We start from the raw sequence: 24,891 nt of genomic DNA, 5'->3' as shown, positions 1-24,891 counted from the left end.
GCCTCCCAGACTACAAAAGTTTACAGCCTTGGAAAGGATGTCTGCATTGAACTAGATAGATAAGTTTAAATTAACCTTGGGGAGATCAGGATCTTCTCATTATGGCCACACCTACTCTGCCACTAACCTAAAGAATAACCAAGCTCCCATGGGTCTGTAAAAAAAAAAAAAAATAGAATAAAAAAGAGAGAGAAAGAGAAAAAGAAAGGACAGAATGAATACTGTGGCTTGTTTTTGCAGTAACAGCTGCCATGTATCATTGCTCACATCTTTATAAACACTTTGGAGAAGAAGAAATACGTTTTTAAAAGCAGAAGTAGACAAGGCAAGTAGGGGTATCTTACAACAGAAATAATGTACTCCGAACTTTCATTTCAACCAGGAATAATACAGAGATACAGGATTTATTAATGAAGTATAACTGTCAGTAAAGGTGAAGTAGTAAAGGAAGTAAAATATTCTTTACAGATTTGATTGGAGTATTTACAGGACTCCTGTCTTTGTTCTTATATTGCTGCTGAGCTTTCAATTAACTTTTCATTAGATTTAAGAAGTTTCTAAGCCACAGACAGCTGGAAGGAGAACCTGGGGGGAAAAATCACGTATGTTTGGTCTTTTCCTATACACCTCCCTAGATATAATCACTGTCCTTAGGATGCCAGAAGTGAGAAGCTGTATTTCTGACCCTGCCCTGACAGTAGGTCTGGGAGCACAACTGAACGTTGCTACTGCTCTTCAGAGGCTAAGCACAAAGAGGAGAGAGGAGGCAAGGTATTTAGGACATGACTTGTAGAGGTCCCAGCTCTGTGAGTATTCGTGAGATACCTGCTGCTCACAGTGCTGTTACCATGTGCGTGGAAACTGCCTGCCTCCGTGAGGTATTTGGGGGACTTGAGACACAGAAATGCTGTGTTCAGGCTGCTCACTACCTATCACTGCCTGACTCTGGAGGCGTTTGAAGTGTGAAGATGCCTCCATTTGACCACAGCGTTGCCATGACACCTAACTCTAGCACTTTCTGAGGAGCATCCCACAGCAAGGGACAGTCCCTCACCTCCCTGTCTGCATCCAAATGTGGCCCTGCAAAGGTGCCCAGGAGCCTGCAGGAAGGTCCCTGAAGGGGCCTGATCTGGACAGGGACTCCAGTGCAGCAGAAGAGACCCTACGGCAGGCTGCTTCCTGATTTAATGGATGGAGCCTCTTTCATGGGCACTTTTAAGCCCCTGTAGTGTGACAAGGGCCTGGAGTCCCCATTTCCTTACTCATGGTGCTTCCTACCCAAAGCTTCACACATGCTGGCTTGTGGACGCCACGGGGAGGGCACACAGGCTCCCCGTCTGTAATGTAGAAGGGAATGACATCTCAGTGCTTCCCAAATTGCCCTTCAACCCAAATTGATCTTCAGAGGCACCTTCTTCTCCTGATACTCATCTCATATATCCATCTTGGACACCTGAGCTACACTACCACGAGCAGATTCCAGCTTTTTAGGAGTTAAGGCCTGTGCTATACCTGTTGCAGGTGGTTGGTATTCTGTCCTCAGCACAGAAGCATGCACAAAAATGACCCTGTGCTAACAGCAGTTACTGCAGTCTGTTTGTATGCTCTTATTTGTGTGGTTTTTATTTTGACTGCCCCCCATACCTCCTGTGAAATCACAATGATGTTGAGCACTCCCGGTGCAATCAAGATTATGAAAGAAAGGCGAGATGTGGGAACGGCTGCCTGTAGCCACCAGCCTCAATTGAACCTCTTGAAAAAGAGCCTCTTGGATCGATATTTTCGCTTTAGCCATCAGTTTGAAGGCACTGCGCTCTTATTTATTCTGCTCATTCATAATCCCAGTCCCTATTCCCTGTCTCAAGGGGAAGCTGCTGTCATTGCTGCTTGCAGCAGATGCAGCAGTTAGGGCCTGGCTGTGCTGGTGATCCTGGCAGCTCTGGTTCATGGCCAGAGCCCAGCAAGCCTGGTCCCTGGTGCCACTCAAGCTGTGCATGGCCGTGCCAAGCCTTTGTTGGCCCAAGTTCATCCTTCCTCATTTAAGGCTTCACTGGGCTTTTTGGGCTGTGTCGGCTTCAATTAATGAGAGTGAAACCAGATATGTAGCGCGCTGAATGAGACGCCAGCAGAGGCATGTGATTTGTTCCCCAGCCACGCTGTACATCCCGTGGCACTCACTAGATGAGCTATACCTGCACCACCGAGGTGTTTGCATAGCCTGCTGCTCTACGTGGCTTCTTGAGCTTTCTGTTTGGTTTTAAAGAAACCGAGTTGGATTTTTCTCTCTTGAGCCTTGTGGGGAGACATCTTTCTGCCTGTGAAAACTTCACAGGGAGACAGCGAGGAGCCACAGCAAGGCCATGACCTCCCATCCTCCAGCTCCTCCCCTGCCCGCCCTGGAGGAACCAAGAAGATGCTGAGCAGCAGCCTACGATCCCCAGGCAGTTCTGTCTGCCCTCCCAGCCTTATTTATCTGGCAGCCTGGCCTTGTTACAGCCTGCTGAGAATTACTGCCTCTCTGCCTCCTCCAGCCTGCCTGTGGGAGCTCTGTGCCCCTGCCCTCAGCATTGCTCCTGGGGTCCAACCCCTGCATCAGTGACATTTTCTTTCCAGAAAAAGAAAGAGGTCAGTGAGAAGGAAAGAGAGAAGAAACGATCATTCTGCACCTTTGAGCCCAGCTCATTTACTTCAGAGGGTAAGATGTAGCCCCAAATACGCTGTGCTGGGGCAAGGATCTTGTTTTTTCCCCTCCCTGTGACATGGGGCTCATGCTACACCAGTGATATTGATGCAGAGGGGCAGGAAGGGTACATGCTCCATTGTACTCTCCTAGCTGAAGTCCAAGTCTGCTATCTATAGGTTTCCTTGTAAAAATACATCTACTTGAATTAAATCTTTTTGCACCCTGGGGAGCAAGTCACGTTCTGCAAGGAGACCATCCCACCAGCCTGCCCACTGTTCCACTCAACCCTGTACAGACACCCCTCACCCCATCTGCACATCCTGGACAGGAATATCAGCTGATTTTGGCCTGATTTGCTGACACCGGTGTCAAAGTTCCCATGGGTTCCCAGAGGGCATCGGCAGGATTTCAGTCCTGGCTGTCATCTGGGTTAGGAAGGATCACACATACCTGTGACACCATGAGGGAAGTAAATGAGAACAAGCAACACTCCTTGCTCATTTGGGCTTTAACATATCAATATCATAGCCTGCACAATTGTAAAAGTTGAGCAGGAGACTCAGGTGAAACCCTCTGGGAAGCCAGAGTGACTTACAGGGCTTTTCCATCTCCCATACAGGCATCATCATGCTTTTACCAGCAAAAGCATTGCACTGAGCAGCTCACGTGTTTCTTTCTTATTTTTCCCTGTCCAGCTTCTAGTTCATAAACTCCCCCAGGCCCTGAGGAAATAATGGAAAGAAAGATGAGGCTGAAAGGGCTCAGCTGAGCAGCCAGCAAAGAGGAAGCCCAGAGCACTGCCGGTTCCCAGATGCACACCTCGGGGCGGCAGCCAAGCCACACGCCCCTGTCACCCAGCACATCCATCTGCCACAAGGCAAGTCCTGGCAGATGCTTTTTCCCCCTTTGTTTCCCTTTCTAGAATAGAAAGAAAAAGCTCTGCCCTACAGCTTTTTCCAAGTGCTCAGGTAGATACTTCCTCTGCTTAATCGACCACTTGGTGCAGAGCCTCTGGCAATGCCCTGGGAACCGTGCTGCAGCCTAAACCCTGAAGTTAAGGGTAAGCGGCCATTTGATTTGCATAAGAACTGGTGCTGCACTGGCATTTTCAAATCTTTCCCAGTTGACTGGCTCTGGCTCTAAGTGTGACAGACAGCTGTGACACTGCTGGAATAGAAAACTGAAAATTGTCCATAAAGCAGGCCTTAGCACAGTCATAAAGAAATATGAATACAAATATGGGGAGAATCCTGGTTTCTTGGGAGCCAAGGGAAAATCTGTCATCAATGTCAGGTGAGCCTTACCTCCACTACTGTGACTCAGCTGAAAAGTTTGTTTCCAGCTACTATTTGCAGAGGTTTGACCAACAAGTCTATTTGAGGAGGGAGGGAAAAGGAGTGACAATTTTACATACAAAATCTGCTTTTGTTTGTTTGTTTGTTTTGTTTGTTTGTTTTTCTTTTCTTTTTCTTTTGATTGCTATTGATAGGGGCAACCAAAGTAGCAGAGAATAAAAGTTACTAATATCATTATTATTTAAGCACAGAATCACAGAATGGTTTGGGTTGGAAGGGACCTTAAAGACAATCCGTTTCCAGCCCCCCACCATGGGCAGGGACACCGCCTACCAACCCAGGCTGCCCAAAGCCCCATCCAGCCTGGCCTTGAGCACCTCCAGGGATGGGGCATCCACAGCTTCTCTGGGCAGCCTGTGCCAGGGCCTCACCACCCTCTGAGTGAAGAATTTCTCCTGAGGCCTAACCTAACTCTCCCCTCTTTCAGTTTAAAGCCATTCCCCCTTGCCCTACCCCTACACCCCCTGACACAGAGTCCCTCCCCAGCTGTCCTGCAGCCCCCTTTAGGCACTGGCAGGCCGCTGTAAGCTCTGCCCGGGGCCTTCTCTTCTCCAGGCCGAACAACCCCAGCTCCCTCAGCCTGTCTGCATAGGAGAGGCTCCAGCCCCTTGATATCTTCATGGCCCTTCTCTGGACTCATTCTAGTATGTCCATGTCCTTGTGCTGGGGCCCCAGAGCTGAACGCAGGGCTCCAGGTGGGGTCTCACGAGAGCAGAGCTGAGGGGGACAATCTCCTCCCTTGCCCTGCTGGCCACATTGCTTGTGATACAGCCCAGGACATGGTTGGCTTTCTGGGCTGCAAGTGCAGATAACAACTTTGGGACATTTATTAGTGTAAAAGTCAAAGTATCTTACTGCATTTTGTATGCATGGTTTCACATCTAAGAATTTCAGCACATGCTGAAATTTTCAGCATATATTTCCTAACCTAGGAAATATATACTGAAAAATAGACAAACAAAACTGGGACAAGGGAAGAACATGTGAAAGTTTGTTTTATGTTTTACCTCACAAGAAAATGTTTCCTCTGATTTGAACAAATATAGTCATATTAAAAAAATAAAAATAAAAAAAAATCTCTCATGCCAGCTATTTCCAACGACTATAAAAGTCAGCAGCCTGATTCAGCTGCCTTACTCGGTAAGGCATTAAGCTAGAGGGAGTCAAAGAATAAAAGGAGACCTTAATTCACATGTTCGTTCATAATTTAACTGCTTGAGAAATGTTCCCTCTACCGAATGGAAATGAAGTTGCCTGGCCCACAAGCCATCCTTTTACAGCCTTTCAGGGCTCACTTCAGAAACCTGAATAAAAAATAGAGAAAATACAATTTTCAAGTGTAGATGGAAATCCCCAATGTACTTGATCTGACAGCTATTGCATTACAAAACAGAATTACTATTTTAAAGCCTTGGGCACTGGCAGGCCTCTGGTGTCGGCTATATAAAACCACACTGACAGACAGTCATTACCAAGGTTAATCTCTGAGAATTAGGACACGGCAGTCAGTTTTAATATGTCAGAATCAGCTAGGAGCCCATCTGTATGTATGACGGTCCCTACTTCCTTAAATCCAGTTATATAAAAAGATTTTTAGTCCAAAGTTGTTGGTGTTTTGTCAGTGAAGACACAATAAAGTAGCAATTGCCCCCTGTTACTAAATGTAAGCCTTTGAGGCATATTTGCAGTAAGGAACTTGTGGAAATAAGCATCCCTTAACAAATAACCCAGCAGCTCTGATACACCATGGTCGTAATTATTTTTCTCATGCGTGGAGCTACTCCTTTTCCTGCTGATATTTTTATTGGCTTCAGCAGGAATGAGTTGGAACCTTTCGCTGTAGATGTGTGGCTCTGAGCAGCAAGGCACCAGTGGGACTGATGGGAGCCCTTATTTCAGATTGCAGTGGGAAATGTTGAACGTAGCAATCTTGTGAGCAGAAAAACAATTACGTAGACATTTTTTATCAGAACCATATACAAGGGAAAATTTTCTAGATACTGCTCAAACAGTTAAAACAAACAAGCAGACCAAACGCCACCAAATCATTGCCCTGGAAATAAAACTGCCATGGAAGAAAGAAGCATTTGTAAAGGGCAGGAGGCTTTTGCAGGAGAAATAAATGGCATTGAAGATTACTATGGCCTTTGGTGAGAGATAACAGCCCCGTGTTATCCTTATACATCTATGACTGTACTGTTAATACTTATATCTGCATCTATCACTACAGGTTGAGGCAAGTCATGCCATGTGCACGTGGGGGTGTAAATGTACAACATGAGTGACTGCATTCAGAAAGTTACAGAAACAGCAGCACATGGTCTTACGTGTTTGCAGCCACATCAGAGGCCAAGCATTCATTGCATTTTGCAGCCCCCCCTGAGGCTCTCAGCATTGTGCTGGGGTATAAAGTCTGCATCTGGGGGCTGGCTGTGCCCTGGCAAGGCAGGAAACAGCACAGGGAACAGGTAAGGCTACTAATGGGCAGCCAGCTTGAACTGTGCCACAAATACATCTTTCACAATAAAAATGCATCTGTAAAATACCAAGAGGAATAAATAATTAAAGGACAATAATTACTGAAACAATAGGACAGCTACTTGAATGCTGGAGCAAAAAATGTTAGTGCTTAGGCAGCCTGTACTCACTGGCATCATCCATAAATTCAAATTCACCCCCTAATTCGGCACTGGTGAGGTGGTACTGGTCAGGGTCAGTCAGGGCGCTCAGCAGAATCAGCAGTACCACCGAGTTGATGATCTGTGGAGAAGAAGAAGAAAGGAGAAGGGTCAGACTGTGAGAGTAATCCGTAATAAAACTCTGGGCAGGACGTCCCACTGCAGGCTCTGCTGCTGACTGAGGCACTGGCTGTTTTCCAGCTGCAAAACTGTAGCATTTCACTAACACCAGAATTAGTTCTTCTAGGTTTGTGTGGGCAGGATGTATTTCTTTCCCAAGTGGCAGGAAAATTAAACAAAACGTGCATCACTCCTTTTCCTTCGGACTCTCTCCCACAACATCAGACAAGTTATCTCTGTTCTTTTGGATTACAAAACATGTTAATACAGCCATTTCATTTATTTTTTTTTTCTGTCAAGAAACTCCAAATCAATTAAAAGCAGTAACTTTGCAATTACTACAAATGAGCGCTGCAGCAAAGGATTATTAGCAGGGCAGTGCTGGAATTGGTGATGTGCCCCATTAATGTGCTAGATAATCAAAGAAGAGCTTGTTTGCTGGAAGAGGCTGAATTTGAGAAAAGGCTGTGAGTAACGAGCAGGTTCACGTGAGCTGCTAAATCAGGAGGCCTTGGGGGGACAGGAGTAGGTAGCACCATGAGCCCAATGCCTGATGAACACATTTTGTGGCACGTGGCACAGGGAGAAGTTCACACCCAGTAAGACTTGGTCTATGAAACTTAGTAAGTTAATTAAATGTAAGAATATAAGATTGACTGAGGAATTATTTAGAAGCAGATTGTCAGGTACCAGGTATGAGTGAAATGCAAAGGTAGGAAAGAGCTGTACTTTAAAAGAAATCTGAACAAAATTCTTGTATCTCTTTGAAGTGATGAGGAGACTAATTGCAGAGAAGAAGATTGCTCAGCATGAAATAACACCGTCTGGCTAAAAGATTATTATACAGAAGCGAGAAGATAACTGATCAACAGGAAAAATGAAGAAAAGAATGCTGATAATAGAATATGCTGGGAAAGATGGATTTTTATTGCCCTGGTTCACACTTTGAAGTCATCTCAATCTGATCACAGGTTACTAATAGCAATAAAAAGATGTAAAAAAAAGAGCTATAATAAGATGTGAACAGGCTAGAGAATTTCTTAGGTAAGATAAATGCTTTTTGATGGGCAAATTCTGCTGTGTTTAGCTGACATCAGATTTGTTAACAATGTTTTGAGAAAAATTGTTAAGAACAGATTGAGTTTACAAAACAGGGAAGGAACACATCCAGTTTATACCTTCACAAAGCAGAAAGGTCATAAAAAGAATTTCTGACTAGGCTGTGCAATTTGAGAATAAAATAAACCCAGGTCTCCTTGTTGGCACTTAAAATTTGTATGGTCATAAGCAACAATCCCCATGGGTTTGTCAAGGACAATCCATGTTATCTCATCCTGTTCACCTTCCCTGACAGGCAATTGGGTTTTGTGAGCAGGGGAAAAGGAGCAGGTAACTTCTTGCACCTTAGCAGGCCTTTTGACATGATGAGATTCCCAGTAGTGAGCTAGAAAAACCTGGTCAGGTTGAAAGTGCAGGGAGGTGAGCACACAACCAGCTGGATGGTTGGAATGAAAAATAGCTCTCAAGGACTCACAGAAGATATATTGGCTAGGGGTTCTCCAGTATTGTTCAAATACCTGGTATTTCAAGTAATTTGTGAATTGTGTCTTTCTTCCATTTCAGCCAATGCCAAGATGTATGGACGCTGACCAACTATGGCAAAAGTCAGACAAATAAGAGTAGTGCACCTCATTTGTGACAAACAACTACAGAAGAACAAGAGTAGTCATAACTGAGTAGGCAACAGTTCCTCAGAAAGGAGTCCTGGCTGTGACAGTGAATAAACTGAACATGATTCAGCACTGTCCCATAGGTGCTGCAAGATCCTGGGTATTAGATGCAAATTGACCTCCTACATGCCCTCCACAGGGGCTCTGCAGGAAGGGCACAGTTCAAAGCCCTTCAAAAACATACCAAGAAAAACCCTGTAGAGGATCCTACAACAGAACAGAGGGTGATCAGACATCCAGAATGTGTGACTGACAGTGAAAAAGCCGGGAGATCTTAGTCTAGTGAGGAGAAGGTGGAGGGAGATACTCCCAGCCTTTCATATGCTGAATATGAAAGACAAGGAAAAGGAGGCAATAAACTCCTTCAGATCCACTGAGAGATGAGTAAAGTAACAAATTTAAATTACAGGAAAAGGGAATTTAGGTTATGCAACTTGCTGAACAATAGAGGATATTGTCTAGAGGGGTTTGGGAATCTTCATTGCTGCATTTTTTTCAGAGCAGTTAGGTAGCTTTGTGTTGGGAATGCTGTTGCCATAGTTTTGGCTTGTATTTCAAGGCTTGGCTTGGCTTCCAAGGCAGATCAGATGACCATCAGGACTCAAAGTAATATTCTATAAATCATCTCAATTTTTAACATTATATATAACTTTATATTTCAATCCAGTTACTGCTTTAAACTCTTCTGTGGAAAGCTTGAGGACAGCTATCAGCAATAAATAAATAAGTGTTACTTAAAAAGAGTACTCAAAATAATCAAGCAATCGGAAACGATAAATGCATAGTGTTGCTATTTTAAAGGCATGCCAGTTTAATCTTTTGTACAGATATAGATAGGAAGATTCATAAAGTACTGACCTAGGCAGTCTACTTTCTTCATATGGATATATCCAGATTCAGATTACATGTTGGTCAGCATAGTCGTTAAGTCTGTGTATAAAGACACAGGATGTGTTTGTCTGATCTAAAGCCTAGTGCAGGCAGCGGGCATCTCTCCAAGGCTCTTTAGTACATCACTTTCCTGACCTACCAGGTTTTTGTCTTGAGATCCTCATAACGATCTCCAAGCCCCTTCCAAATGTGCTGTTAGCAACAAAAAGTTAAAAAAAATAAATTACACCAAGTGTTTATTTGCTCAACCTTTTTCTCAAGAGAAAATAGTACGCACAGTTGGATACCTTGTTAGGGTTTTTCTTTTGTTTCAAATGTGAAGCAACCATTGAATTTTGAATAATGCTTTACTGCATAAATTTAATGTGCCTAAAAACTTACTGATGTAGCATCTTCTAAGGACACATCATCAAGGAAAAGAGCATAAAGTGAATCCCTGTTGACATATGCAGTTTTTATAAGAGTTGAAATCTCAGTTATAGGAAAAGCAAAGGTTGTTTTACTGCTCTCTCAATAGAGCCAAGATTTCTTTGATATATTTTTTTAAATTCCTTCAACAACAAATGATGTAACAATGAATTAATGCTTAGAAAACATTTTCATTATGCAATGTTTCAGTCAGCAACTAAATGCTGCGCCCCCTTGATGAAACATCATCCTCCTTTTTTTGGACTGAGAAAGAGAAACATGTTGATCATGCAGCAGGGTGGTTGGTGTTAGGTGGTGAGCATAAAATTCAAGAGTTCCCACTATCAAGTCAGAGCTATGACCACGAGGTCCTGCTGCTGGTTATGGCCGTAGTTCTACTCAGAGTTATAGGAGGGGAACCCCAGAGGCACCAACAGGCCTTGCTGGCCCTAATGACCTCACCTGGGGCCTGCCGCCATGTGTGCCCATGACCGAGGACCCCATTTCAGCTCAGCCCAGGACTGTCAGTCCCTGCCTAAGAAACACCACAGGAGAGCTGTTTTCTAGCTCTAGTGAACCCCTTCCAAAGTATGTTGGAGCTCGTCTCCAACTGCATTCCTCGTTTCATTCTCTTTTGCTCCTGGGTCAGGGGCGACCTTATCACTCTCTACAGATACCTTAAAGGAGGCTGTAGCGAGGTGGGGGTTGGCCTGTTCTCCCACGTGCCTGGTGACAGGATGAGGGGGAATGGGCTAAAGTTGCGCCAGGGGAGTTTTAGGTTGGATGTTAGGAAGAACTTCTTTACCGAAAGGGTTGTTAGGCATTGGAACAGGCTGCCCAGGGAGGTGGTGGAGTCACCATCCCTGGAAGTCTTTAAAAGACGTTTAGATGTAGAGCTTAGGGATATGGTTTAGTGGGGACTGTTAGCGTTAGGTCAGAGGTTGGACTCGATGATCTTGAGGTCTCTTCCAACCTAGAAATTCTGTGATTCTGTGATTCTGTGGTTGGGCTCCCTGGATGGCCACTAGCCCTGGTTCATCACTGGCTGTTGATGGACCCTGTTACCAGCCTCCAGCTCTGCCCTGGGCTCAGCCCCTACAGGATGGCACCTGGGGTGTCCTAACAAGAGACTGGACAAAGTTCCCACAGGAAGTCCTAGAAATGTCCAACTGTCCTCCTACACTGTAATAAAATAAAATAAAATAAAATAAAATAAAATAAAATAAAATAAAATAAAATAAAATAAAATAAAATAAAACAAAATAAAACAAAATAAAAGAAAACAAAATAAAATAAAATAAAATAAAATAAAATAAAATAAAATAAAATAAAATTCTTGCTGCTCTGACAAACAGATGAAATACATCTCCCTTCTGCTCAATGTAGGGAAATGGAAGTACTCTGCTTTGTAGAGACCCCAGAATATGTAATGAAAACAGGAAATGTTCTAGAGGAGGCATGGAGCCCAAATATTGGAGAATTGCTTGGATTTTTCTAACTAAACACAATTTCAAATACGAGTGGAAGATTTTAAATAGCAACAACTGTGTAAGAGAACGTGTAGACAGGTAGCAAGGAGCAAGGCAACAGGTGCTGAGATCAGGACCAGCACCACCAGCCATGGTACTGCTCCCATCTGTACAGGGATAAGGAACCAGCCGCTTGTGTTTGATGTGAGGCAGCACAGCTACAAGGAACGTGCAATGTTATAGGATGAAAGGAACCAACCTCGTGTTTACCCCAGACAGCATGCAGAGTTTAGAACCTATATAATGTGCTACACTTTGAGACCTCTGCCGTCAGTGAGTTAGTTGTCCTTTCTTCCACACCATTTGCTCCAGAGATGAGCAGTGATCTGCAGTGACCCATGGAGGTGAAATGCAGAGGAGAGAGAGCAGGTATATCGCTGAGTATCAGCACTGTATCAACAGGTGATAAGAAAATGAGTACTGCTATAATTTCAGACCCTTCACAGAGCTGCAGTTTGCTTTGGTATCTATCCCTGCTTACCTAAAATAAAAATATCTCCAGTAGCTCCAAAGAGCATGCCATTAATGCAGATCTTCTGCTGATACCTAACTGAAGCAATGGGAGCAATATTCAAGCTGGTGACTTACAGATGCCTGTAAATACTAAAAGAATTGTCAGGAGTGACAATAATGAAATTTCTCCTTGCCTTCCTCCAGCTTACAGTCAGGAGTTGAAATAAAATTGCTCTGATAAAGGAGTTTAGAAGAGGAAATATAAAGCTTACTTTAAATTGGCACATCGCATTAAAAATACACTGATGTTTTTATTGAACCCCCCAGGGTCAGCTCTACAAATATTCTTGACTTCTCCCAAGACTTCCTGATGCAGTGAAGAGAGTTCCTTATATTTACAGGAAAAAGAAGAAAGCTTGCTTTATTTATATTGAGAATTAAATTTAACTGAATCCATGCATGTAAAAGTCTGCACGCTGTGCTGTGAAAGATGCCCATAGGCTGTTAATTCTGAGCTTTTTCGCAGCCTCGCTGAGCTCCAGGAGGAGCCAGGGCAGCACATTCCCTGCAACTCAGCTCTGGTGAAGCACCAGCACCCTGTCTGGGGGCCCTACAGCTCCAGAGGCTGTAAAGGCAGTGAACACCACCCTAATATATGGGGATAAGAACATATGTTTAGATAAGGGAATAAAAACAGAAATCTGCAAAGCTAAGATTGTTTTTATGCTGTAGAAAATAACAAAAAGTTGGATTTCGGGAAAATGCAATTATCCCATGTTACTCCCCACAATTTTCTGTGATCTGTATTAGTGAATTATAATGCTGGGACAGATATGAGCAGCTAGTTACCAAAAACACCGTTGTAGTCTACTCTACATCCTCTGTCCGACACAGTGTGATCTACCAGGTAAAAGAGAAGGCAGTGCTTATAAACTAAAATGGTTGTGACCATGCAGCAACTAACAGTGCGTTTCTATAAAGACTATGACCAGTGGGCCATCGGAAGGGCATTGCTGGCCAAGACTTCAAAATACAATTCTAGAGTACATTTAAAAACACGCAAAACTGGTAGGTTTTAGTTTGTTGCTCTCTGCAGAATTATTATTGAAGCAAGTCACTGATTACCTTAATTTCACTAGTAAGAAATTATAAACATTTTTAATAAAAATGAAGGGAGTTTCAAGCAAAACTCCATGGTGTTCATTCTCCAGAGAAAAACAAAAACAAAACAGAAACAAAAACATTTTTGCTCCTTCAAACTAAACTAACAACAGGTCTGTAAATATTTTATAATACTTGGATACTTGAAGTCAGTATTACCATCAGAGAAGGTTAGAATGTGTGGAAGATGTCTAGGTAAGTTAACTCAAATAGCCTTAATTCTCTTTATCTACTTTTACTATCCCATTGGGCATATTCTTTGCATTTTTGTTGCATATTACTTTTAGCATAAAAGACATCATCAAGAAAACTTTTGTTTATCAAGAGAACACAAGAATCCAACAATAGAAAAAAAAAGTCTTCAGGATTTAACAACATTTTGGTGTAGGTTTGTGCCATCTGGGGCTCTTTTCACAAATTTCTTTTTTAGCATTGATGATGAGTTAAGGTTTATGATCTATAGTACCTTACAGGCAGAATTTTCTACCTGTTTATATCCTCTCCCCGCTGGGCAAAGTTTATGTTTTTCTTTTCTGAATTTTGATTGAAGAGGAAAAAAGGAGGCAATTTTAGAAATTAAGTTTTTACAGCTGTCTGACTGCTGTGGAAAGCAGGCAAATGACGTGAGAAGACAAGAAGTGTGTTGGTATGTGCCCAAGTTTCATTACAGATCTCATGGCACCAATTCAATCGTCTTCCCCCTCAGGGCAGAGAGAAGCCAGGAGCTACGTCTGAGCACACATCTGAGCACACGTCATGCGGTGGCCTGAACTCTTAGGAAAGGAAGGATCAGGACAGTTCTGGCTGTCTGAGCAGATACTTCTCGCTCTTTTTTCCACTCTGTAAGCCTTCTGCTTCATGCTATTTAAAATGTATGTACTCTCCAGTGATGTGGCTAGGGACAAGCTGCAAGTGATGCATGAAATAATGAACGATTCAAGGAAGGAAACCCAGTCACACTTGGCTAGCTTTTCACCCCACAAAAAGAGTAACAGCCTGAAGGGAAACAAAGATGGCCAAGTGAAGTTGGGTTAAAGGGAAATCCTTCATCCCTTTCACCGGTGATATCGATTCACAGACATTACTACTGAAACTGGAAGGAGGAATACAGAAAGGTTGAGATGTTTATTCAGGAAGTGCACATGTTCAGTCATATTTCAAGACATTTTAAAAAAATAATAAAATAAAATAAGCCCTCACGCTTCAGGTTATTGCCCTAACTTAAAAATAGTAGGAGAATAAACGAAAATGTCTTCCCTGCACAAGTAATTCTTTCTAAGCACATGTTTCTGGCTGCTACCTGAAACACTGCACTGGAATAGGGAGAACATTAGTCAAACCAGAAGTATCAACTAAGTTGTTCATCAATGTGGAAAAGACAGCATAGAGTCTGCAATTCTTTTTGCTTGTTTTTTTCTTATTACTCATGAGAATTCAAAGAATGATCCAGGAAGGCTCAGATTAGCATAATACAGATTGCCCATTATAGACAGCATATAACAGAAAGGTGCATAAAATATTTTAATCAGACTTTATATGCAACCTCAACTTTGATTATTATAATGACACTAAGCATTGAACTTTAAAGTCTATGCTGATTAAATTGATAGAGGAAGTCCAGCATAATTTATCAGCACCCTTCTATACAAATGACTCAACTGCTGCTGGCTGCCAGCCTTTAAACAGTCCTAAAACCCAAACCACAAGAGGCCTGTCACTAATGAAATATGGTAATGACTAAATGTACAAAAGAAAAAATAGATGGACGGGCAGTACAGGATGCACACTAGAGACTTCTGCCTCCCTAGAGATAGAGTTTAATTTGTTATATGCTTAATCTTAGTCCTATTGTGGTTAAGAGGAATGGGATATTTGCATTCAAATTTATTGGTGGATTCTTTGTTACTTTTGCATTGCATTTAAAGAAAGTTGAAACTATATCTGATCAAGGTCCTGAAAATGATTGCTGAAGTCTTCTGCCCAGCCTGGGGGGAATTTAATCATATAGCAATGTTCTGGTTACAACATTGCCTGAACAACTCACAATTTGTACTAAAACACACCTTGGCTCGGGATGCTGTGGAGAGCCAGAAATGAGTTGGCATGCATTAAAACTTTGTTAGAAAAAGAGTTTCAAATAGTCAGTTGGGATTTGTTTGGTTTCTGTAGTCATCCTTGACTTCCAAACACAGATTTGGAAATAAAACTGTGAAAGGTTGAGGGTGGTCCTGCTCAAATGTCAGCATTGGGGTGATTTAGGGAACCTCCCATGAGTCTGAACCTTAATTTGGACTCTTGACAGAGGATGACCCAGTCACAGCAGCTGGAAATAAGAAGGCTGGGTTGCCAGAGGCACCAGGCCCTGGCTAGCAGCTGGAGTACCTTACCCATGCCAGCTCATGGTGACATCTGTGCCCAGACTGACCTCCAGCCTCTCTGGGCATGAGCTACTGCAATCATGAGAGGAGTGTCCCAGCTTCTGACAGCAAGCCACACGCACCTGCTTATTTAACAAACAACCTAACAAAAAAATCACCAAAGCTTTGATCAATTATTCTTACGTAGTCACCACAGGCAATTTCCACAGAGACCATGCAATGGAAAAGGGCTGTCAGGTAGTACACTGCATCCTCACATCACTCTGCAAGCCAGGCAGCAATTTAGTTGTGTAAAAAAAGAAGCAGGCACACCACAAAGGATGGTACACTACAGATAATTACTGAAGTAGTAAACAACTTGATCACATTTATCCAATCTGCCTGGGCCCAGCTGTTTCACAGCTGGAAAATGCACCTCTGCAAGGTAAAAATTTCCTGCAAATCTGTGCTTCTGCCAAAAGCATTTGTCCTGTCTGAATTAACTACTTAAAGTATCTCCTGACAGAACAAGACCATGCTCAGCACAAGCCAGAAGTGAAGTGAAAAGCAGCCACAGCACTTTAAAAAGCTCTCTAAGCCAGAGGACGAAGATCACAGGAGTCGGAGCTGACTGCAGACACACGAATGAGAGCAGATCCACAGGAGGTCCAGAACATTGCACTAGGCTCAAGGCCAAATTATTTCTTTAGTGATGCCTTGCTGGCAGAGACAATGCCTCAGATGGATGAGGAGTACTCTTGTACCTTCAGTAATGAGCATTGCTCTTCCCTTCCTGTTCTGCTGTCCAGAGATATGGGCCTTTAAGCCTCAAGCTCAGCTGCCTTACACCAGAGAAACTTGCATGCATTTTCAGGTTTTGGCCACTTTGAATATCCGTAGCTTTATAGTCAAGTCATGAGCCTCACAATAAAATGAGAGAGGAAGAAGGCAATAGAGGAGATTAATTCCTGCCTATTTTGCAACATCCGTTCCATATGTCCAGGAATATATAAGACTAATTGCATTTTCACTGACGTCACTCTAATCAATGATCAGTTTACAAAGCTTAATGTCTGGCTCAACAGGAAATATACATTAACTGTCAACGGAACTGCTAAACACCTTTTACTTGATTAATGCAATACCTTCTCTCCTTTCTGTAAATATGTTCATGATTTTTGAATGCCATCTTTAAAAAGAAAGTAAATATAGTGTACTCTTAATGTGTTTCTTTCCAGTAACAAACATTTATCTAATCTCTGCTCCTCTTTCGACTGTCCGTTTTCTCATGGGAAGGAGAAAACTGTTCCTTGTAATCTCAGTGAATTTATCACCCTATTGAAAGCCTTACTAAAAAAAATGCATTTTACAAAAGTTTGCGTTTTCTGAATTGATAGCTATGTTAATTGGAAAAGACAAATGTGTCATTATTTTGGACAGCTGATGCAGATTACCAACTCTAGTTGCAATCATTCAGACTCTGTGAAAAATCACAGCATGGCATCTGGGGATATAAGGAAACCTGCATACACAATGTGATTATTGCTTAAAGAAGTGTTTAGAAATCCTTGTGTTCAGTAAATGCACGGGCTGTCCAAAAGATACTTACAAGGAATTTTAGTTGTCCAATGCTTTAAAAAGTTTTTAAAACAGAAACATTAATCAACATGCTGATACGTGACAAAGTCTGGGGAGGACTGCCAAAATGCGGCTTCAGCTCCTCTATGCATTATAACAAACAAGCAAACCTGGAGATTTTCACTCAGAACAGAAAGCACAGGTAGTGTCAGATACCAGGTACGTATGAATCCACCCTTTTCTTTTTTTGTTTCGGATAAACTTTCTGTCTTCTTCATGCGTTAATTCTGCCACCCATGGGTGAATGCTTAGGGTCTTTTCAACTTGTCTTGTTGATTGTACAATTTCAATTTCTCCCACATGGCACTTTATTCAGTATTTTAATTGAAGGAGTCCCAAGGCATGAATTGGCCTGAGAAGGGATAAGGAAATGGGATAAAGACCTGCACAGTAGAATCCAGCCTAGGTTTGTGCATGGTGGGAAGAATTTATTTAAGGACTTCACCAGAAGCCTTTCATGAAGCTGCCAATTAGCTATTACATAATTCTAAACTGTTTCTTTATACAAGTTACAATCAGAATGTAGTTATTTAGAAGGTTCTCCAGAGCAGATGCATCTTGTTTGTCTAATGACCAGTGCTGATCTTTATTCTTTGTTTTATCATATCTAAAATGCAGACATATATTTTCTTATGAATGTACCATGCAGGTCCTGAGTAGGCATTTATGTGCAGGATCATTAATATATTCCCTGCTCATCTTGAAGAAGATAATGAAATAGACTTGAATCACTCTAAAAGTAAATACCCTGATCCCACTCTGATTCCAGTGCCAGTTGGGTATTCAACATGTACATCAATGATATGTAGAAATCTTTGAAAGTAGCACTCATTTTTTTTTTAATTTTATTTTTTTCAAAGCAGAAAGCCTCCAAGAGTTACTTGGGAATATTTTTCACCCTCCAAGATCTCATTTTATGAAAGAAAGCACAAACAATAAAAAAGATAACAATAATTTTGTAGGCATGGAACTTGGAGCATAAATATTCAGTCACTGCAGCTATTTCCACTACAAGAATCAGGCAGCTCGAGTCATTTCAGATTATGTGCTGACCCCTTCACCCGATGGTGGGGAACCCTCATCTGCTGCTGACACCGCATCTCCTGCTAAGGGACGGGAATTAGCCATGTCACTGGCACCACCCATGTCTTCCCTGTGAATGCACTGCCCAGGCCTGAGCCACTGAGGTGTAATCACCTGGTGAGCCCACAGCGAGCCCCATTTTGCAAGATATCACCACCAGTACTGTATTGTTAGAGGAGGTAGAAGAGGGACTAGCAGTGCCTGCAGGATAACCCGACCCAACAGCCCAGCTACATCACACTGCCACAACATGGAAAGTGACATCCCTGGCTGGTCTGAAGGAGCAGGGAGTTCAGTATGACCATTTGTGTGCACATAAAATTGGGGAAACTGTATTCTTAGCCAATTTCATTCTATATAAAAACAAAGAAATCTAAATTCAGGTTGGACATTAGGAGAAATTTCTTCTCAGAAAGAGCAGTCAGGCATTGGAACAGGTTGCCCAGGAAGGTGGTGGAGTCACCGTCCCTGGGGGAGCTCAAGGAGAAGTTGAACGTGGTGCTTAGGAACATGGTTTAGTGGGTGACATTGGTGGTAGCATGATGGTTGGACCAGTTGATCTTGGAGGTCTTTTCTAACCTTAATGATTTTATGATTCTATGAAATTTCTAAGTAAAACACAAGACCTCAAACTTGCATTCATGCAAATTCCCACAACCTGGCTCTAAGATAACAAAGATCCCAGTTTCCTTGAACCTCAGAGTTTCTAATGGTGCAATTTTCCCCTTTTCACAATTTTCACAATTCTTTTTTTTTTTTTCATTTTTCAAAATCTCCCAATTCTCACAGGTTTGAAAATTATAACTTCACTTCTTTCTTCTTCTTCTTCTTCTTTTTTTTTTTTTTTTTTCTTAAATTTCTTCTGCCTTCCTTGAAAAGACTTTTTCACACCATTCAGGTGACCCACACTTACAACTCCTTGGTGATGTGAGCAGTCCTAGACAGTCTAAAGGTTACAGGAGTGAGGACAGAGCATGTTAGAAGAACCTCAGTGTGGGTATATTTTGTTTACATGAACAACCAGTGCTGATCTCTGCTCCCTGCCAAGATTTCAGTAATCTTCTAATGGGTATTTAAGCACATCGCCATACATGCTGTTTTGCACAGGCCTTGGAAAAGACAAGGGAATAAGCATGGCCCAGTCACAAAATATAGACCTTGAATCTCTTTTTGACATCAGGCCAAGAGCACTCTACTGATCTCAGCAGAGTGATCATCCATTGCACAATGAGTCTATAGTAAGCAGTACTTCTCTTTTGCTTTACCATATAGAAAGGATACTACCAATACATTTTTTCATCCATTAGGACTCTATCCCTTCATTAAAAACAACTGGAATGCTGACAGAAACCGTTCAAGTTTTCAACCATCCGCTCAGAAAAATCCAGCACTGAAACATCACGACTAGCAATCCGTCCTGAGCTTTCCACAAATAGCTTGAACGTCGAAGCCACCCCGGCTAAAAACTTAGGCTTGCTCTATTTATGTTCGTACCACATGTCCTTCAGAGAATGCCTCAGCAATCTGAATAACTGGCAGTCATAAAAGGCTCTTGCTCTTCCATTAGTTTTTTATTTTTAGGCTCCCTCGCAGGGCCCTGGGTTGAGGAAACGGAGCAGAGCTTCAGCACGGGCCGTGCCGGACAGCTCCCGTGGTGGTTGTGGGGTCCCGGCTGCCCTGCATCCACAGAGGCAAAGCTCCTTCTCCTCGCGTTCCCCCACCACCACCCCTCCCGGATTATTTTTTTCCAGAAAGATGAAAGTTTCATCTTTGCCCCGCGCAAGTCAATGGAAAATAATTGCTGCTGTCCCAGATGGTGCTGACGGAGCCGCGGGGTGTAAACAAAGCCCCTGCTGCCATGTGTCGAGCTAATGGAAAACCCTTCTGTGGCACTGTCAGCACATCAGACGCTGTTTCTTCTTTGTTTTTTAGATAAAGAAAGGGGAGTGCATTTACTCGGGAAGACATCATGCTGTGTTTACAAGTGCTGTTACCAAAGAGGATATTACTCTGACTCACCGCTACCCACTGGATCACTTGGAGCTAACAAAAACGCCAGCTTTTCATTCTCATTGTCCTTCTTTTTTTTTTCCCTACATATATGACACTTTTAAGACTTTTGTGCCCCAAAGTCTTCTGCTTTATTACTTATGGCCTCAGATTTCGTGTTTGGTATAACACAAAGAGGTGTAAAGTCCATGCCAGTGGGATGAGAGACAAAGATCAATAACCAGCTGAACTGAACTGGTCCCCAGGTTTCTGAATAAATATTACCCTCCAGCCAGCCATATTATTGCCAGTTTATAAACATTACATTTATCTTCAACATTACAGCATGCCTGAAGTTTTTCTCCCCAGTGCAGCACATCAGCTCCTGAAGTGCAGGCCACTCTGGAGCCCTACTAGATATTGCTGTCAGGAATTTTCTTCTGATTGATATTTGGCTGCTCCACCCTTTACAAGTTACATTTTACTTTGAAGTACGCTTTTTGATGGTATATTTTAAGGTGCATACTATAGTGTAATGTCATGTAATGCTGTATTACATTAGTCTAGATGTGGTGCCTATGGCTCTACCAGAAAGAAACTACCGAAACTCAACAGCTGCAGAAACATTAGCATTCTGAGATCCATTATGTTCTAAAATGAAGCAAAGTTAAATATTTATTTCCCAGCTATTGATATTTTATGAGACCACTGTTCCTGCCCTTTACCTGCAGGGGAAAGTGCTCTGATCACCCCACAGCCCCACCTGCATTCACCTCCCTTCACTCTCCACTATTTGGAGGATCCCAAACATCCAATTAAAACATTAAAACCGAAGAGCTAAAACATCATCACAGAGACACGCACGGCTTTTTCCACATTTAGTCAGAAATTCTGCCTCCTGAAATTATCCTAACTGAAAACCTGTTCAACATGTGAAAATGTTACTTAAAAAACCTCCCCAAGCTTACAAGCTACTATTTTTTTTCTTCTTCTTAAGAAACTCATTCTGCAGTACAGAATCATTATATTCATAGGCAGGGGATTAGTAAGACTTGCACTTCACAAGAAGCAAGATATGCAAAAAGCAAAAAGAAAACTATTCTTTCTCTAGGGGGATTTTATTTCTCAAGTAATTTCCTGTAAAGATTAATGGCAAACAGTATAGAGAAAACATACTGGTGTGGTGAAAAATCAAAGTTTTTTTTTTTTAAAAAAAAAAAGCAAACTTTTATTTGAGGTAACACTCATAGGTTGTTTGTGGTTTGGAGTAATACAGCCACACAGAATGAACGAAGAGGAAAAATCACCAGCAGGACAGCACCAATTTTTATGTATATGTTATCAGAACACAACTGATCTGAGATAAAACGATATTTTCTTCTATGACTTTGTAAACTAGAACTTACAAACAAGGGCTTAAGGGGCTTATTGACTTAACCGGCTAGCCTTTATTTACCTCCTAACTTGGTAAGCTAGCAAAAAGGTTTAGTATTTACTATCAACATGCAGCAAAATTTCTGTTCATAATAGTCAACCTTAAAAACAAAAGTATGTGTGATATATGAGAAAGAGTAGAAAGCAGTGTTACGAGTTAACTGGCATGTTATGAGCTGTTGTCAGTTTGAAGTCCTTTAGGAATCTGCCCTGAAACATGCATAAAAGGGAAGGAAGCAAAATAGGAAGAGGTATAAATCAGGAAAAAAAAATCAATACTTAGAACAGAACATTTTTAAAGAGGTTTTGCACAAATGTAGTAAGTGAAACTGGGGCACTGGCATTTAAATGTTAGTAACATGGTAGGTAAAGCCTAAAAAAAAAAAGCCCTCAGCCTTTTCTTTGTAACTAAAGCTAAGCTAATGCACTTAATTCCCTCTTCCTTGAATATTTTTAGGTCCACTGAAAAGCTAAAGTATCTGTATCCCTGTCTTTGTGGAGCTGATGTAAAGAGCCTTCATTCAGCTGAAGGCAGAAAGAAATAACAAGAATCCTGGAAGAAATGTTCAAAAGCTTTCAGGTCATATTCAGACTCACTGAAACTCTGTTGTAGGTGGGCAAAAAGGCCATCTTTTTCAATGCTGTGGTTATTCTGGATACCACAGGCTGTGGATATTTCATTTAACTATTAAATGGGGAGCAAGAAATAGCTGAACTGAAACACCGTTTTATCAGTGGTGAAATATGCATTTTATAGGACATCATATTTTATGTGATTTCTGGGACATAGTTGTCAACCTAGCATTTTAATTACGCTGATTGAATTTATTTAATGAGCTGCCCTACAATGGAGGACGGCCGAGCATTTTTCACTTCCTTCTGAAGGGAATTTCAGCAGTTAGCAAACAAGCCTGGGTCTAATCTGCTTCCGTCTGCAGTGACCCTTGGCAAACAGCTCTGCATGGCCTTGGCATCAGGATTTCTTGCACCAAGAGACTGGGAAGACAAAACAGGCTGAGAAGCAACACATCCACATAACCCAAAACAGCGAACCGGCTCTTTTTATTGCTGTGACACATTTGCAAACCCCACGACTATGGGGCTGGCTCTGGGAAAGCTGCTTTTCCTGCCCTGCTACCCAAGGGGTTGAGGAAAGATTGTCACTGATGGGAGAGGAGATGGGGGCTTGGCGCGTCTCCTCCTCTTTCCCTGGCTGGACAACTGGGTGTCCAACAACACCAGGTGCCCAACAGCCTCTGGATGGATGGGAGATGACCCATTAAGGCTGTGCCTCAAGGGTCAGTTCTTCACTCCTCCAGCCTGGTGGAGGAAAGAAGTCTTCCTAATCTGTGGCAGAGGCTCCTGCAAGCCTCCAGCCCCCTGTCAGCCAGGCTCAGATGCCACCAACCACCAGTTATCTGACCACCAGTTATCTGGCACACGCGGAGCAGCAGTGACGAGAGCACCTGCCCTTTTTGCACAGCACAAGATTTTCTGTGCAGCATGGTCAGAGCCCGAGCAGCCTCGGCAGATCCAGCGCATCCATGGGGCCCCAGCGCTGCAGTGAGCAGCAAACCCTTGCTCCGAAGTTTGGGGAGCCGGGACAAACCCTCGCCTCTCGCATCTTCACCCCCAAACCTGCTTTTTGCTCGAGACCCCTGCTAACCCTTAAATACCCACGGATTTCCTCTCCTGCCGTCGGCAGATTCCCACCGCCAGCCCTGCCAAGGAGCGGCGGGGAAGCGCCGGACCTTCACCGGGGCTCAGCCGCGCCTGCCCGTGTCGGGACCCCCCCAAACCCCTTCTTACCAGGTACCAGACGCCGAGGATGATGGTGCCGGTGCGGACATGGCAGCAGAGGCAGCAGCTGTTGGAGTAGAAGCGTGCCCAGGGCGAGCTCAGCATCTCCGCGGCTCCTCCGGGCTCCTCCGGGCTCCGCGCAGCTCCGCACCGCTCCGCGGGGGCGGAGGCGGGGCCGGGCCGGCCCCTCCCGGCGGGCGGGACCCCCCTGGCTGGGCACCCAGCACGAAACATCCCCCTCCTTCCCCGCTAGATAGGGCCGGAGACGATGGGGAAAATCTCAGCATCGGCTCCGGGTTGTGAAGGCAGGAGCGGCTGGGGTTTGCCCGGCGTCCTCCTAACCCGCTCCCATGGCTGCTGCCATCGAGGGGCTGGCGTTGTGGTGGAGATTTAACTGGCACAAAAGTGGCAGCAACCTCGCTTTTGCTGGCTGTAGTCGGTGCACTGGTGGTGGGGGAACTGCAGCAGGAGAAAGGACCCCCTTCTGGTGCTCAAACTGCAGCCCCCATGCAGGTAGAAGCTGAGCTTCCTACCTAGCAGACAGCTTTTACTTCTTATTCTTATTCTTATTCTTATTCTTATTCTTATTCTTATTCTTATTCTTATTCTTATTCTTATTCTTATTCTTATTCTTATTCTTATTCTTATTCTTATTCTTATTCTTATTCTTATTCTTGAGACTTGTTCTCTAGAGGAAATAACGGAGAAGATGCGACCAGGAGGTTTTCACGCCTAGCCTGACCCTGACAATAATTCAGTCGCTGACATCTTATCTTGGCTGCTTCCCAAATTGCGCAGTTTATCATCAAAATATAACGCTGAAAAGTACTCAGATGTTTCCCTATATGGTTGCTTTGGGGCCCTTTTTTTATTGCATACATACATCTGCACCGAACAGTAACTCCCAGATAAAAGCTAACTTGGCACAGAGGAACGTTTCTAACTGTGCCTCATCCCTACTTGTAAAACCACTGCAGTAAATTAAGTTAAAAATCCCTTAAGTGGGAACTTTCTATAACCTCAGTTTTTAGCTTGTCCTTACAAAAAAAAAAAAAAAAAAAAAAAAAAAAAAACAACAACAAAAAAAATATTCATAAATATTATTATTCAAAAATAGAAAAGCCACCTGGCACTGATTTTATAATTCGGACTATATTATGTGCATAAGCTAAAAACTGTATCTTCAAGATTCATATCCAAAGATGACCCTAAAATCTATTAAAGTGAAACATCCATAATTGATAAAAATAAAAAATAAAATCCAAGAGACCAGAGAAAAATCCCAAGCAATGTGTTCTGTTCTGTCTTGCCAACAGCCTTGACAGACCTCTGTCTTTAATACCAGCAGGTAAAGATATGCAAGTTAGAAAGATTAAAATCTTGTGTATGCGACTTGTGAGAGTATGCGGAAGGTAAAAGCATTTGCTTCATTAAGGTTATCTGAGCAAGGACCTTTTCAAAGCAAATGGGATAATAAGCAAAGGTGTGTGATAAACAAGGACACCCAGGCACAAACCCGGAGGACAAGGGATAACAGAGACAATGCTGAAGACCCAAAGTCTCCAGTTACAAATGGATGGGC

At 42.8% G+C, this 24,891-nt stretch overlaps 1 protein-coding gene across 1 annotated transcript in view; it reads right to left on the bottom strand.

Moving 5' to 3' along the window:
• LAPTM4B (lysosomal protein transmembrane 4 beta) overlaps positions 1-23,554 on the bottom strand; it is a 61,426-nt gene extending 37,872 nt beyond the window's left edge. Inside the window, exons 1-2 of the mRNA XM_068672330.1 lie at positions 23,319-23,554; positions 6,687-6,798 (exon numbers count right to left, since the gene is read on the bottom strand). Of these exons, the coding sequence (XP_068528431.1) occupies positions 6,687-6,798; positions 23,319-23,543 (337 nt within the window). The 5' untranslated portion in view covers positions 23,544-23,554. The remainder of the gene's footprint in view (positions 1-6,686; positions 6,799-23,318) is intronic.
• Between the last annotated feature and the right edge of the window lie 1,337 nt (positions 23,555-24,891).

Source organism: Anas acuta, chromosome 2 (assembly GCF_963932015.1).
Source record: "Anas acuta chromosome 2, bAnaAcu1.1, whole genome shotgun sequence".
Lineage (NCBI taxonomy): Eukaryota > Metazoa > Chordata > Aves > Anseriformes > Anatidae > Anas > Anas acuta.
This window is presented reverse-complemented; position numbering and strand designations above follow the sequence as displayed.